Source organism: Phycodurus eques, chromosome 21 (assembly GCF_024500275.1).
Source record: "Phycodurus eques isolate BA_2022a chromosome 21, UOR_Pequ_1.1, whole genome shotgun sequence".
NCBI lineage: Eukaryota > Metazoa > Chordata > Actinopteri > Syngnathiformes > Syngnathidae > Phycodurus > Phycodurus eques.
This window is the reverse complement of record NC_084545.1, coordinates 2,598,090-2,613,092: the sequence shown is the minus strand read 5'-3', so window position 1 is coordinate 2,613,092 and position 15,003 is coordinate 2,598,090. Positions and strand designations below refer to the sequence as shown.

The 15,003-nt window shown below is 42.4% G+C and overlaps 1 protein-coding gene across 7 annotated transcripts in view; it reads left to right on the top strand.

Annotated features, from left to right (window-relative positions):
* Positions 1 to 323: 323 nt before the first annotated feature.
* Positions 324 to 15,003, top strand: part of LOC133396411 (dnaJ homolog subfamily C member 13-like) — a 28,278-nt gene continuing 13,598 nt past the window's right edge. For 2 of the 7 annotated variants that reach the window (XM_061666258.1, XM_061666263.1), the window contains exons 1-22: positions 324 to 477; positions 3,687 to 3,767; positions 7,042 to 7,117; positions 7,211 to 7,360; positions 7,436 to 7,477; positions 8,459 to 8,659; positions 8,815 to 9,021; positions 9,104 to 9,199; positions 9,517 to 9,608; positions 9,874 to 10,040; positions 10,690 to 10,769; positions 10,840 to 11,009; positions 11,089 to 11,121; positions 12,102 to 12,201; positions 12,280 to 12,387; positions 12,468 to 12,623; positions 13,186 to 13,242; positions 13,319 to 13,440; positions 13,523 to 13,598; positions 13,801 to 13,896; positions 13,971 to 14,111; positions 14,275 to 14,292. In XM_061666258.1, coding sequence (XP_061522242.1) covers positions 3,700 to 3,767; positions 7,042 to 7,117; positions 7,211 to 7,360; positions 7,436 to 7,477; positions 8,459 to 8,659; positions 8,815 to 9,021; positions 9,104 to 9,199; positions 9,517 to 9,608; positions 9,874 to 10,040; positions 10,690 to 10,769; positions 10,840 to 11,009; positions 11,089 to 11,121; positions 12,102 to 12,201; positions 12,280 to 12,387; positions 12,468 to 12,623; positions 13,186 to 13,242; positions 13,319 to 13,440; positions 13,523 to 13,598; positions 13,801 to 13,896; positions 13,971 to 14,111; positions 14,275 to 14,292 — 2,256 coding nt within the window. In that variant the 5' untranslated portion in view covers positions 324 to 477; positions 3,687 to 3,699. The remainder of the gene's footprint in view (positions 478 to 3,686; positions 3,768 to 7,041; positions 7,118 to 7,210; positions 7,361 to 7,435; positions 7,478 to 8,458; positions 8,660 to 8,814; positions 9,022 to 9,103; positions 9,200 to 9,516; positions 9,609 to 9,873; positions 10,041 to 10,689; positions 10,770 to 10,839; positions 11,010 to 11,088; positions 11,122 to 12,101; positions 12,202 to 12,279; positions 12,388 to 12,467; positions 12,624 to 13,185; positions 13,243 to 13,318; positions 13,441 to 13,522; positions 13,599 to 13,800; positions 13,897 to 13,970; positions 14,112 to 14,274; positions 14,293 to 15,003) is intronic. The other 5 variants (XM_061666259.1, XM_061666262.1, XM_061666261.1 and 2 more) reach the window with 5 other exon arrangements.

Here is a 15,003-nt window from a genome sequence, read left to right as displayed (position 1 = left end):
CCAGGTGGTGCAGTTTCAGGTGTCTCTCGTTTTGTTGTCCAAAATCTGAACAAGAATAGATAGGAAATATGTTCATTCAGTTAAACAATTAATTCACATTTTGACTCTTAAAAAGGTGAACGAGTTACGTTGAGGAAACGGAAACTGGAAGAATACACGACTGCTCCAAAATCAGTTTTGACTGTATACCTCAATGAAAAAAAACAACAAAACTGGTCATACGCCGATCTCGAATCAGCTATTACGACCCACAAGCCAATCAGCTGACCGCCGCATGACAGGCAGGCCGTGCGCATGCGCAGTGGCCCGCCATGGCTGCGAGAAATATGGCTGCGTCCTGAGCGCCGTTGCGGGGGGTGGGGGGGGAAATACGGCGTAAAGCGAGCACCTTCGGCACCCGAGCGGCGGCAGCAGCAAACCGAGGAGGGCGGGGGGCCGAGGGACGGTTGGAATTCGCATCCGCTCGTGATTTGACAGGTAAACGCTTCCATTTTTGCCGCTCTCGTGGAGCCATGTCGCCCATGTAATTGGCGCCCGCCGCTGCTAATGCGACTAGCGGTTGTGAGCTTAGCTGCCGGAGCGATGCGCCAGCTAGCCGCTCATCCTAGCATAACAAGATGCGAGCTACAAACTCAGGTCTTGTTCTTGAAACATTCCCCCCCCCCTCCCCCCCAAAAAAAAGAGCACGCCAGGCTTTTGGAGTCGTCTGGTTCGAATGGAAATGTGGAGGCGACGGTGTCGAAGCGAGATAGTCATTAGTCAACTGCCTAGGCCGCTTTGCAGTGGGGCAGTCTCGTTAAGTTGTCTACTGATAAACCAGGTAAGGAAACGCTTGTCACAAGGAAGCAAATGAGCATTTAGTTCCCCCTTGAGCATAGTAAAAGAGAGAACAAACTGTCAACGTGTTTGGAATAAAGTGTTACATCCTTCCTTGGACAGCGATTGCATCGTTCAATTGACAAATGACAAGCAGGGACGTGTTTAGTTGTCAAGCAAGTCTTGATTCATTTCCTTTTGAGCGTTCACGTGCACTTTCTTGCTGTATCGTTGGGAATCATTTGTTCGGTTTCTCATTAAAAAAAAAAAAAAAATCCGAAATGTATAATGTTTTTCGTATGAAACAATAATAACACTTATACAGCGAATTCCAGTACGATTTGAAAAAAAGTTATTTTCATTTAAAAAATAGTAATGTCAAAAAATAATAAAAAATGTACAATGGTACTTCGACCTTCTGAAGTATTTCAAAATGCCAGTTGTCGGTCTGAGAATTTTTGTTCTCTAAAATTGTGAGTAAAATTTTGAATTGTGAGCGCCAGACGGTTGGCAGCAAACTTTACTTCTACCCAAGCAACAGTTTGGCAGGTAGCGAACAATTCTTTCAAAAAAGGAGGCTGAGCGCTTAATTCTCCCAGTTAAAGTTTACCTTCAAACTCAACAAAGACAATTTCACGTTTTGTATTTAAACAAACCGCATAACATTGCCTTATGAAAGTCTCCACTAGCTTAATGCTAACACATAATTGGAAATGACATCAAAGGGCTAACCGAACTATAACATTGATGTTGTGATTGTTGTAAATCTTTGAATAGCTCTTATTTGAACACAAAGGGTAGCGAACATGTTCTTCATCATCTGCAAAAAAAACATCAAAAAGTATTGCAGCATATTTGCAATAGCACATAATTCAATATATAAACTTGTATATCCTCCCAAAAATGAACAATGTGTTCTATGTATACTGGGGTAGTTGATATAAAAAAATAACATTACCTTCAGTAGTCCCACCATGGGGCAATTTGCATAAAAATAATCTCCTTAAATTGTCTTGTGTCCAGTTTGTTACAGCAGTAGTACACACTAATGACGCATGGCAGTTTGAACCTTGCACCCTGGCTTTGCTCCATTCATCCAAATACGAGGCAAAGATGCATGCGAGGCAGATTTCAAAAGTTGTTGTGGTTATCCGCAGTGTTTCTGTGGCGCGTACTTTAAACAATGTGGACGCAGTTGGAATCTTCCCACGACATAGGCCATTAATATGAAAACATATTGGGGAGCTGCTCAACCTGTCTGGATGTGTAAATGTTGTCATTTTCTTCGTCTTGAGGAGAGTCCATAAATACGTCGCTATTGATCCGCCTTCAGACAGGAAGTGTGAGCTGGCTTGTCACATGACTCAATCCTGGAATCCGGGGACTTTCTCTTCTTTTTCTACGCATTTGCTTCAAGGGCCTTTGGCATGCATTGCCATGGGTTTTGGATTACAGTCTCCATGTGTGACTCGTAAAGTGATGCTTTTCAACAGCAAACGTGTGCAGGCGTTCCTTGATTTGGTCAAAGAGTTGAGGAAGGAAAGCTGGAGGAGTCACTGAGTTTTCCCGGATCCTGGCAGAATGCTGACACAGGTCCCCCCAGACCCCCGAGCCATCAGTCCTCCCCTCCCCTCCCCACTCCCTCGTCACAGTGCAGCCTTCTACTGCTGAGGAAAGGAGAGACGGCGATGATCCCGCCTTTCGGGACGCTACAGTGGGCTGACTGCTTCAGTTTGGGCTTGGTTTATCTTTGAGGCACATGCAGTCTTTGCAAATGTATTTCTTCACACAATGGCTTATGTACGCTATAGTTTTCTTCTTTTTATTATTTGTATATATTTTTGAAATGATTTTGAAATTCCATTTGTTTTAGGGGTGAGGTTTATTGGGCAAATGACTTAATTTGTACAAAATATATCTTTTACTTTGTTCTTTTGTTTTAAAAAAATATTTTGAATATACATGGTATATAAAATCAAGGGAGGCCGAAATAGCAAAGCTTTATGGGTAAGGCATTTAATGGGAGAAAGTCCTAATATGTACAAATACATTATCATTAATCTACTGGTAGTATCTGGCAATAAAAAGGCGATTTATTTAGTAAGTCTGGGTCCTGGGTAGAGACAACATTTCATTTTTGGGGAGGGTACTCTATGTTCGGGATAAGGTTTTTATTGAAGGAAACCCTTAACACATAAAAATGTATTATCATTACTATTCATGCAGCGTATGACTGTTTTATGGCAATATATGATCTATTTCCCCAATCCCAGGGTGGGACCAGATTTAATTTTGGCAGGGGGGGAACTATGTATTGGGGACCACCTGGACCCACCTAGAGGTGTCTATTTGAGGTGTGGCGCTTATTTGTTTCAATTGGATGCACTCCACTACTTATTGAGGAAGGACGTCAAGTAACGTGCCGGTTGCCTTCTGAGGAAATTCTACTCTTCCAATCCGCATTAGAGTAAGAGATTATGACTCAAAGTGTGATCAATAAAGGTGATCAACATCCCCGCAGGCAATACTCTTGTTTTTATTGACAACTGATCTGTGTTATCAACCCTTGACCTCCTTATTGTGCACTTTTATATCCATTCTGAGTGGTCCAATTGATTTGTGAGCGCACCAGAGAAGCTGCTTGGATAATATATTAGTCCAGCGGCGGGTTTTCCTATCTTGCTGCAGAATGTCGAAGGGCTGCGTGAAGTGTGTGCGTCGGCGCGGTGCGAAGCGCGGAACAGTGATTCGGAGATGGCGTCGCACCGTTCGGACTTTGTTGCCGGGCTCCGTTGCCAAAAAGCAAAATGCCCAAAAATGACGGACTTGTTCGCCGTTTTCAACTTTCCGGCGTCTGCTGTGCTTCTCAGGTCCTGTGAAAAGATGAACGTCCTGAAAGACAACAAGGACCTGGCCTGCTACTATACTACCAAGCACTCCTGGAGGGGAAAGTAAGAGCTTTTCTTTGCGTATGGTTTTCACGCCTCGTCCCTGCTGTGTCATCTTTGTGTCGGGTGACAGCGGCACGACTGTTCTTTGGCTTCACGCTTGGGTGGGGGGGGGGGGACTGACTCAGGGCCTCCATTGTGCTGACTTTCTTTGCCTTGAATGAGGTAGAAAAAGATTTCTCTTATGAAATTAACCTAGAACAACATTTCACACCCTCCTGCATTATTTTAACAAGGTTGATATTTTACCTCCACAAAAGAGATTAGTTGTGTTTGTATGTTGCTTCCTGTGTACAGTTTAATATATCAACTAAGAGTTTTATAAATTATTATTCAGATTACATATTTGTGACAGTTCTCACATTTACATAATACATTTTAATTTTTAACATAACCTACATTTAAAAATATATAATTGTAAAAATTACAATTTATAAAAATATTTATTTAAATAAAAACTAAGTGTAGAAAAATGTCTAAATGAAAGAGCATCACCCCTCAATATATATAAAACATAATTTAAATGCAATTGTAACTCCCCCAAAATATTTGTAAAAAAAATAGGAAAAATATTTTGAAAAGATTTGCTTCATAACTTTCAATAAAAATATTGCGACAATGAAAGTAAAATAGCATTTTCTTCCCAAAATAGATATATAAAAATCATTTAAAATTGTATTTACCCCAAAATACTTGTTTAAAAAATATGTATAATGCTACGCTTTTGGCACAAAATTAAACCGCCAATTTATCATATTCAGATGCTCTTGTAACTCTTGTTGTTGTCTGATTTTCAATGTATAACAATGCTGTGCAGCTGTTTTGCACAACTGTGTCTGTTTTGACGCTTAGATGCAAGCACCCTTAAAATGAGAGGGACGCAGTAATGCTTCGCCAAGGCCATCGTGATAGACAACTGATGAGGTCACGTTAGGCGCCGAAAGGCGGTGAGATCGTATTACCAATCGGTGCTCTCCATATACTCATAGTCCCATTACTGCTGGAACATTGGTGAGGTTGTAGAGCATTTAGATTCGATAGCTGTGCGTAATGAGTGTGTACATAGAGGTTGAATGAGCAGGACCGCATACTATAGTGCTGTTTTTGCTTCATTTCATTGTAATCAAGTTTACATAATATTGTCTGAAGTAGTTATATCCAATACAGGAAGTTGCTCAAAGCGCTGTATTATGAAACATCCAAGTGGAAGGAAACACTTTTTTTTTTTTTGTCCTGAGTGAAATCCAAATCTCTGCGTGAAAGGAAATGTGAACCGTTCACTGTCTAATATGTAAAGTCAGCATGAATGTCACTGAAATGCTTAATTTTTCCTTCATGCAGGTTTGACTAGAGCAAACCTCCCCCTGTGTGAGTGACAATTTGTTGTGAGCTCGGGAGGCGATAATGCATCTTGACTTGTGCTGATTGGCTTGTGTGAGGCAAAGACACCTGATGTCAGCGTCTCAACTGTTTAACTTGCTTATAAAGATCTATGCTGCTTTCTCATTAACCACGCTCTGCTGTACTATACTTTGGATGTTAAAACGTGACAACCACCCTATAAAATATCAGATTTTCTTATGCAAATATGACACCAAGATGTGGGGAAAAGAAAATTCTAATTTTCAATTGTTTGAAAGCATTCCATCCTTTTGAATAGAAATCTGTCAGCATTGACAGATTTATTATTGACACTCCCAGTTGAAGTTTACTGACAAACTAAACGTAAAACAAAGAGAATTACACCTTGTGTATGCAAAAAAATTACATAGCTTTGCTACCTTGATGCTAACTCTAAATACTTTCTGTGTGGCAATGCTGTAACCCTTTAAGCAACAGTTTGAACACAGTGCAGCATGAAATGTAGACAGACAATATAAAAGTACGTACGGTCATATATTCTTTATCCTGTGCAAAGAGCAACCAACAGTAGTGCCGTACTGATGAGCTGGAGGAGCTGAGACGTCTCAATGAGCAGTATATCTGTCGGTCTGTCCAGTACTGGTGGCCAAGGCAGGCAGACCAGAAAGAGCAGCACGATGGCCATTCAATTGATCATTAAAATACACATTGCAACAATTTTTGTTGTTTATTTTATTTTGGGTGAAGGCATGCATTCATTTCAATGGGAAAAGATGCCTAAAGATACATTATGAGTCCTTTGAGTTACAAATTAAACTCGTATGCCAAGGCGCCACTGTACATCTATAACTGGTATGTGGTCTCGAACTGCTTTCCCAGAGGAGCCGGACAGATTCATTCAAATGATGTGACATTAATTGGGAAGCAGGATGAGAAAAGTGACTTGTACCCTGCCTCGGGCCGCTGTGTGTCCTTTCTCTCGGCGTTAAGTCGCCTAAATGGAAGCTTCACTCCACCTCACGTCTTCACTAAAGTTTTTTCAGGCCTAATCACGACATGCAAGAAGAAAAACAGAGTGAGTGAAAGACAGAGAGAGAGGCCCAGTCAGCTTGTTGCGTGTGTAGGCTGCTCAGGGAACAGAGGCATGCATAAATAAACACGCCGTGCACGCTTAAAAGGAAAATATGTGACAGTGTTCATATGACATGCACATGAAATCCACTGTGCCGCTTGACATCACAAGCAATCGTTGACTGCAATTATGATCAGTTTGATGTCAATATAAGCTCACCTCCGTATGAACAGCTTGCGCAATGTGGTGAAATGTATCGAGACACGCCTCTTAATCAGTTAATCAGAGGACATACCAACTGACCAATCGGATTGCGTATTGTGACCGGCGGTGACACGTTTTCTGGCCGCGCCTCTGCCAAACCGGCAGTGTTTGATTTGACAGGAGAAAGCCCAGTAATCGTAAAAGACTGGATACGGTGGTATCGTAATAAATGTCGTGTAGTGTTGTCAGTGGCTTACCAAGATACGGCAAGATTTAATGGCAGTAGTCTGACATAGTGCCATCGTGAAAGACCAAATCTGTCTTGTAGTCTGATCCAGTCACTACTTGAATGAGACAGAGCTGCCTTCTATGAAATAATGTGTGTCAAATGGGGATGTCCTAGTCTGATTCGCTTGATTTGCGATGCATCTGCGATACAGAGTCCTGATCAGATACCTTGGCAATGCATTAAAGAAGAGAGTTAAAAAAAAAAATTTGAATAAAAGTGTCCCAAAATGATGCTTGTGTTTATATGGCTTAAAGTGTAGTGCAGCAGTGGTTCAAACCAGGTAAACAAATAACCCAAGAGTGTGTTTTATGTTTACCTCCCCAGCTTACCAGCTTTTTTGTACGTTCCAGATACAAGCGCGTCTTCTCCGTGGGAACGCACGGCATAACCACGTACAACCCCACCACGCTAGAAGTGACAAATCAGGTTCGTGACAGCCGTTCGGATGCAACATGGAGCGCATTAACTGTCGGCATGTGACTGTGTACTGTATGTGACTTTCGTACTTCACTTTACCAGTGGCCTTATGGAGACATTTGCGGAATCGGCCCAGTGGGAAAAGGCCAGGGAACGGAGTTCAGCCTCACGTTCCGAAAGGGTACCGGCAAGAAGTCTGAGACGCTCAAGTTCTCAACGGAGCATCGGACTGAGCTGCTCACGGAGGCGCTGGTGAGGGCCAACGTGCACCCTTGTAATTTTAACCTCCTTACATGAATACCTCACAGTGTTTTCCTTCATTCACAGAGATTCCGAACAGAGTTTTCAGAAGGGAAAATCACTGGCAGGGTAAGTACTAAGTGTGTCCACATTTATTTTTTTTAAGCCTCATTTAAGATATGAAGATCTGAGTAAGTACATGTCTTAGGCAAAGAAAGTTAAAAAGGAAATATGCAAACAGCATATTCAAATGGACAGGTAGTATACTGTGACTTTTCTCTCTTCACTCTGAAATAAAAGGAAAACATAAAAACAAACTAAGAAAATAAAATGATAACATAAAATGTTTTAAAGGTTTGAGAGTAGTTGAGTGAGAATTTGGCTTTGTTATTAGACTGAAATAGTTTTTGGGTAGAGCCTGTATAAAGTTAAAGAAGAATCTTCTGGAACAACCGTGCCTTCCTCAAGCCTATCCGCTCTCGTCATATTTACGGTAGCTATTTGTCCAGGAAACACTTTTAAGGCGTAAATATAAAACAACCAAATAAAAAACACTTAAGGACAGTGCCCATCTTGTACCTAGTGAGCATGTATTTACTTCATTATGCAAACTAGTTCATTTTGAGCCATTCGTAACCTCGGAACCTCTTATGATGGGCGTGGCATAAAGCAGGGGTTTTGTATACAAATGGACAACTTTTCCACATTATTTAAGTGCATGGTTTACATGCCCTGATTTGTACTCACGTATATGGCTGACAGTGAGAGCAGTGTGTGTGTGTTAGGATTGTTCTGATGTGTATGTAAATATTGTTTTTAAGCACCGCAGGGAGGAGCACTCACGTTTTGATTGCATTTGAATATAGTGACAACCTCTAGTCCTGTAGGTGACGGCAATGTGCATACACATAGGAAGCTTTTTCTCCACCGTAGTTCTATCTGCTGGATCTATTTGGTCATTGCATCACTTGTCCCCAATGTAAGCGTATTGTATCAGACAAAATGAAATTGAAAATAAAGCTCGTTATGTACTTTTAGCCTGAGCCGCACCAAAATCTTGCTTACAAACAAGCAATCTCATTTGAGCATATCTCATTTTATGGCCACCAGCGGTACAACTGCTACAAGCACCACTGGAGCGACACGCGGAAGCCCGTGAGCTTGGAGGTGACGCCGGGCGGCATCGACCAGATCGACCCGCACACCAACCGGGTGCTGTGCTCCTACGACTACCGCAACATGGAGGGCTTCGTGGAGATCTCAGACTACCAGGGCGGGTTCTGCATTCTTTATGGCGGCTTCAGCAGGCTGGTACGCTCGCTGGAGATGCAGTGAAATGAAAATAATTTTTTTATCGTGGTTTATCAGCATACAGTAAATCATACCACACCTAGTGTATGCGTGTGGTTAGTTAATTTGTTCATAATATGAAAGCAGATGTTTTATCTCACGCTTTTCCCCCCCAGCATCTGTTTGCCTCCGAACACCGGGACGACATCATCCGGAGTGCCATCGAGCATGCGGGCAACTTCATCGGTATCATGCTGCGGCTCAGGAAAGAGGCGCTCACCTTCGAGAGCTTTGTGACGGACCGGCTGGGGAAGTACAGCTCGGACGAGAGCATCACGTCGCTGGCCGAGTTTGTGGTGCAGAAGATCACCCGGCGCCACTCGGTCAGGACACCATCTCATTGGTCCACCTAGTTTCTACTCATTTCTTCTTCTTGTCTGAAGTGAAATGTTTTGTTTCTTCCAGGAGCCTGTGAAGCGCATCTTGGCGCTGACTGAGACGTGTTTGGTGGAGAGGGATCCGGCTTCCTACAACATCGTCACTATCAAACCCTTCGGAGAGGTGCGATGACAGCAGAGTAAAATGTTTCATTACGTGTGATTGTCTTATATATGAATCATCATCATGAATAATCATCATTGGCCAAGTATGTTTAAAAAAAAAAAAAAAAAACCCGAAGAATTTGTTTCCGGAAGTTGAAGCCACTCTGGCACTACCGCAAACAGTTCACTATGAACACATATACAATACATTTAGGACGTAAATGGAGTCACTGAGTAATGTAAGAATGTCATTGTATCAGCATTGCCACATTACTGATATCTTGAATGAAGGGCCTTAATCTGTGGGATTATCTCTCCTCTCCATACTTCCTGCAGGTGTTTGCGCTCATCTGTGATGTCGACAACCCTCAGGTGTTTACAGTCGAATTCATCCGAGGCCAGATCAGAAAGTTCTCCTCCACAGAACGGTATGTACATCCATTCTTTTCCTGTAGAGCTTGTCCTCATGAACTAGCATGGGTTAGCTTGATTCTATCCCAGCTAAATTTGGTCAAGAGGCGAGGTAGACCCTGGACTGGTCTCCAGCCAATGGCAGGGCACATATAGATAAATAACCATTCACGCTCACATTCACACTGAAGGACAATTTAGAGTCTTCAATGAAACTAACATGCTGTGTCGTAGCCTCAAAACCATTCCATGAGGTCATCCGGTCTCTTCCCCGTTTTTCAGGGACTCTCTGTTGGCCAGCCTGCTAGATGGCGTGCGCGCTTCAGGCAACAGGGATGTGTGCGTGAAGATGGCCCCCACTCGCCGTGGCCAACGATGGGGCCTCCTGAGCATGCCCGTGGACGAGGAGGTGGAGAGTCTGCACCTCAAGTTCCTGGCGGCGCCTCCGAGTGAGTCACAACTCATCGCATCCATGAACCCTTCTGTTGCGTAAAGAGGAAACATTTACACACACTTCACCGTGTGTGTGTTAACCGTTCTGTTGTTTCTCAGGAGCGGCAATAATTTTACTGGGTCAGTTTGACCCAGGGCATGTTTAATTATACAATTGTCACAAACTCAAACACCAGCCATCATTGTTTCAGGTCTTTACAAACGCAACTTGCAAATATGTAAAATAAAGCATTGTATATTTGGTTACATTTATTAAGCCAAACTGAAGTTTCATACCCAAAAACTACTTTTAACAGTTTTTTCAAACGTGTGGGTGTGGGTCTGGGTGTGGGTGTGTGTGTGTGTGTGTGTGTGTGTGTGTGTGTGTGCGTGTGGAGAGAACCGGCAGTAAAACAGGCCAAAATCCAGAGGGTGACGCAGGTTGAGAGACTAGTTGGATTCTAGGTGTAGTTTAACCAAATGCAAGAGTGTATAAGTGAATAAGTCTCAAGTTGAGATTTAAACATTTCTACAGAGATATGAAAAATGATCCAAATTTTCACTGCTACTTTGACAGTTACCGAGTCGTCCAGAAACTGACATGGAAATGGCTGTTTTTTTTAAACGTAATTTTGCAGTCACCTACTTGTATATTTTGTGTCTCAGATGGGAACTTTGCCGACGCAGTATTCCGATTCAACGCCAACATATCCTACAGTGGCGTGTTGCACGCAGTAACGCAAGACGTGAGTGTGTTCCGGTCTGTCTGTGTCCAAATTCCTTCGAGTAGCTCATCGTCCCATTTCTCGTTTCAAGGGCCTGTTCTCGGAGAACAAAGAGAAGCTCATCAACAACGCCATCCTGGCTCTTCTGTCGCAAGAGGCCGAGCTTCCCGTGCTCAACGCCGAGCTGGAGAGCCACTTCCAGGCCATCCGCCGCCTGGTGGCCTCCAAGGCCGGCTTCCAGGCCTTCACTCAGCTGCCAAAGTAAGGGCCGTCATAGTGGCGCACGCCTTGCCTGGTGTTTGCTGAGCTGCTGGTAACAGGCATGCTCTGTCATTCCAAGGTCTGGTCAAGGGTCTGGACTCACAGAGGGAACGTAAATATGTATCCATACATCTCAGTCTGCCCGGCGTCTGCATCTCTTTCCCGCTTGTGCTCCTCTTTTAGCTTGCTTTCACTCAATACTATTTTTTTTCTCTCTCTGTAAGGCTCTTTTCTGCCTAATTGCTGTGTCAGCCTCAATTTGCCTTCTTTTGTTGTTTTGTCTCTATCTTTTTATATTTGTCGTCTTTCTGGGTCACTGAGATGTATGATAGGAACAGGTGTATTATTTTATATTTTGAAAATGCCGAGTTATAGACTCACAGAGAGACAACTGTTTTATCCTGAAAGCAGTCATGTTTCGCCACATGTAACCACATTATTAATTGTATATATATATATATATATATATAATGAATTTTCGTCACAATTTAAAACTGTTCCCAGGCGTGTTAATAACATTTGACCTACTTTCGCCACAGTACCCCAAGGAGCAAGATTTAATTACAGTTTGTGCACCCGTATTGCTGAAATTGGCCTGATTGGAGGGGACAACCCTTTCTCATGCGAATCAGCTACAGTTAACCCCTCCCCATTATACTGTTGGGTATACAGCTTTCGTTACCATGACGACTAGGTGCCGGGCTATGAGGCTGAAGAAGGCAAGTGGCATCTATTCGGTGTTACCAACTCAGTGACTTTTTTTCCGACCTCTCTACCGACTAGTTTTCAAGTAACAAATCGAGGGACTTTTAGCTTCATCATTTGGCAAATTTCACATTTGCAGAACCAGGCAGCGAACAAAATATTTACTTGGTTGTTCAATTTCAGACTTGATGGGTGGGCAGGCATTCCAGAAGCTCAACTATTTGTAAACAAGCAGTTAAAAAGTCAATTTTCCATAATATGTCCTCTTTAATCTATGAACAACATAAACAAAACCCCATAATTCACACAATATTGACCGCTTTTCAATAATCCTGCATTTGTCCAATGTCTTGTCCGAGCCAAAACAACAACGTTTATTTGTTCCAGGTTCAGGGAAAAATTAGGAGTAAAGACGGTCAAAGCTTTAAAGAGGAACAACAACAGTGTGACGCACGCTGCTATTGACATGCTCTGCGCCCTGATGTGTGTAAGTAGCGTCTCATTGTCTTTGCACACCGCCACACAAAGACCCTCTTTGAAAACCACTTCCTCCTCCTTCAACCAGCCCATGCATGACGACTACGACTTGAGGCAGGAGCAGCTCAACAAGGCGTCTCTGCTGTCGTCCAAGAAGTTCCTGGAAAACCTGCTTGAAAAATTCATTACCAATGTGGTAAATCCATTTCTACTCTGGTCAAAATGAAGAATGGCTTTAATTCAATTTACTCAAACCTCCCCCCCCCCCTCCTCCAGGACCACGGAACAGGGGCTTTGGTCATCAGCTCGCTGCTGGATTTTTTAACGTTCGCCCTGTGCGCCCCCTACAGCGAGACCACCGAGGGCCAGCAGTTCGACATGTTGCTGGAGATGGTGGCCTCCAATGGACGTGCGCTCTTCAAACTCTTCCAGGTCAGGAAAATGTATATTCACTAACGCTGTCACGGGTTTTTGGATGCCAACATGGATTTTTGAAATGCCATTACATTTCAGAATGGCTATCAAGAATGGTATGTAAAGCAAAAGAAAAAAACATGAAACAATTTAAAAAAAAAAAAAAAAACAATTTTGGTAGATTTCTTTTTAAGAATAAAATAAAAAAATACTTTTTAAATTAGCAAAACAATTTTGTGAACATTTAAATTATCCTTTTTTAAAAAACATTACATTTTAGAATAAATGAGAAAATTCTTGTTATTGTAAATACAATTATATTTTTTTATCATTTCATTTTATCATGTCAGAAGTAATTGTTACACTAACCTGGATTTTTTTTTTTTAAATTGTGTTAAATTCCACAATAGATATGAAAAATGTTCAGAATCGAAATTTGTGTTTGTATACAGCCCGTTTACCATTGTAAAATCCTAGTTATCTGTTAACTTTTTCATATAATGCCATTATTTGCTGTGATTGAATGCTGGAGTTGTATTTGAAATTCATTCACTTCGGTATTTCCTCGTTTTCCCTTTAGCATCCCTCAATGGCTATCGTGAAGGGAGCGGGTCTGGTGATGAAGGCCATTATTGAGGTAATGTGAAGTAAATACTTCATGTATTTCATTTCTGTATTCGCGTAGTCACTCGCTCACGTGTGTTCGCATACAGGAAGGAGACAAGGAAATCGCCACCAAGATGCAGGATCTGGCTTTGAGTGAGGGGGCCCTTCCTCGCCATCTGCACACCTCGTTGTTCACTATCAGCGCAGACCAAAGGATGCTCACCAACAGGTCGGAGAGAACGCCGTTAACACACTCACGGGCAGCCAAATAGACCTGCGACTGAACATGTTTGCCGTTTTGGTCGATTTAGACAGCTGAGTCGTCACCTGGTGGGATTGTGGACTGCAGAGAACCCCGTCGCCATGAACCTCCTCAAGAGAATATTGGTAACATTTAACTCTGGGCTCGAAGCTGGCCATTTGTGTCCACCAAGCTACCTTTTTTTTTTTAAAAAAAAAAAAACATTTTTAGCTGTGTTAATGTAAATATAATGAAACTTTCCAAGGGTGGGGATTTTTGGCTGATTTCCAATTGCCAGTGTACAAAGTTTTACTAGCCAGCTTAATGTCTCTTTTGTTTAACCTGTAGCCGACGGGCCTACTTGCTTACATGGACAGTCCCGAGCCAGTACCGGAGAAAGATGTGGATCGAATGCACGTCCGAGATAACTTGAAAATTGCCACGGTAACAAGGCGACCTGACGTGACATCACGATCCACCTGCCCTCCATTAGAGATGTTATTTTTCTCCTGGTATAGGACCTACTCAACCGCAACAAGGTGGCCGAGTGGCAGAGGATTGCCGGTAAAGCAGCCAAAGAGGTGGAGAAGTTTGCCAAGGAGAAGGCAGATCTGGTCCTCATGCACTGGAGGGACAAGATGGGCATTGCCCAGAAGGAGGTGAGGAGGATTTTACTTGTCATTCGGCCTGCGGCTAAACTTGCGCTTCTTAAAAAGCTACCCCACGAAAAAAAAAAGCCACCATCTTGTTGTGTTTAATGCATCGTACAATAATTACTCTGTGTTGTCTCTGCCCCTCCTTTCTGCTGTCAAACTATTGTAGCAGGACAGAAATAACCTGGTGAGTAAGGCCCGACTGACAGGATCCGTGCCATTTTCTTCTGCGTTTTCTCTCGTGTTCTCTCTCTCCAGTCACGCATTCATGCTTCCATCTTCTCATTACAAATTCAATAATGATTATTAATAATTATATAATTTTCAACACGGGGACAACAGTAGAACACAAACGCGAGCACACACAGAAGCTGCTTTTGGCCACAGCTCACGGCCAAACGCTCAGACGCAGACGTCAAGCCACCCCACCCGCCTCTTAAAGGTGTACACGTGTATTTACATAGACATTACAATATATACAGTATTTTCTAAACATCTTTTGTTCACACGTGTTTTCAATACGTTTAAAAGTATGTTTCAAATATGTTTAAAGCATGGTTGACTACATAAAAGATCTATTTAAAACAATGTTGTTGTTTTTTTTTTTGCTGTATTGTCACATTGCGGGTGGTTCTGTAACATATCCCATGGAATAAACGGGGGTTCGCTGTACATTGAATTTTGGAGTTTGCGTTTCATAACTTTGTATAAATGTGCATGGGTGGCTTTGCTTTTGGTGCCATTTTGTCTTTTTTTTTTTTTCTTTTTCCTCCCCCCTTCACTCTGATGCTGCCTCTCAAAATGTCTGTCTCCTCCATGCAAGATGTCCATTCATGCCTGTTCAATCCATGCTTTTCTTCATCCCCATACAGTGAAAGTGGACACATTTTAAATGTTT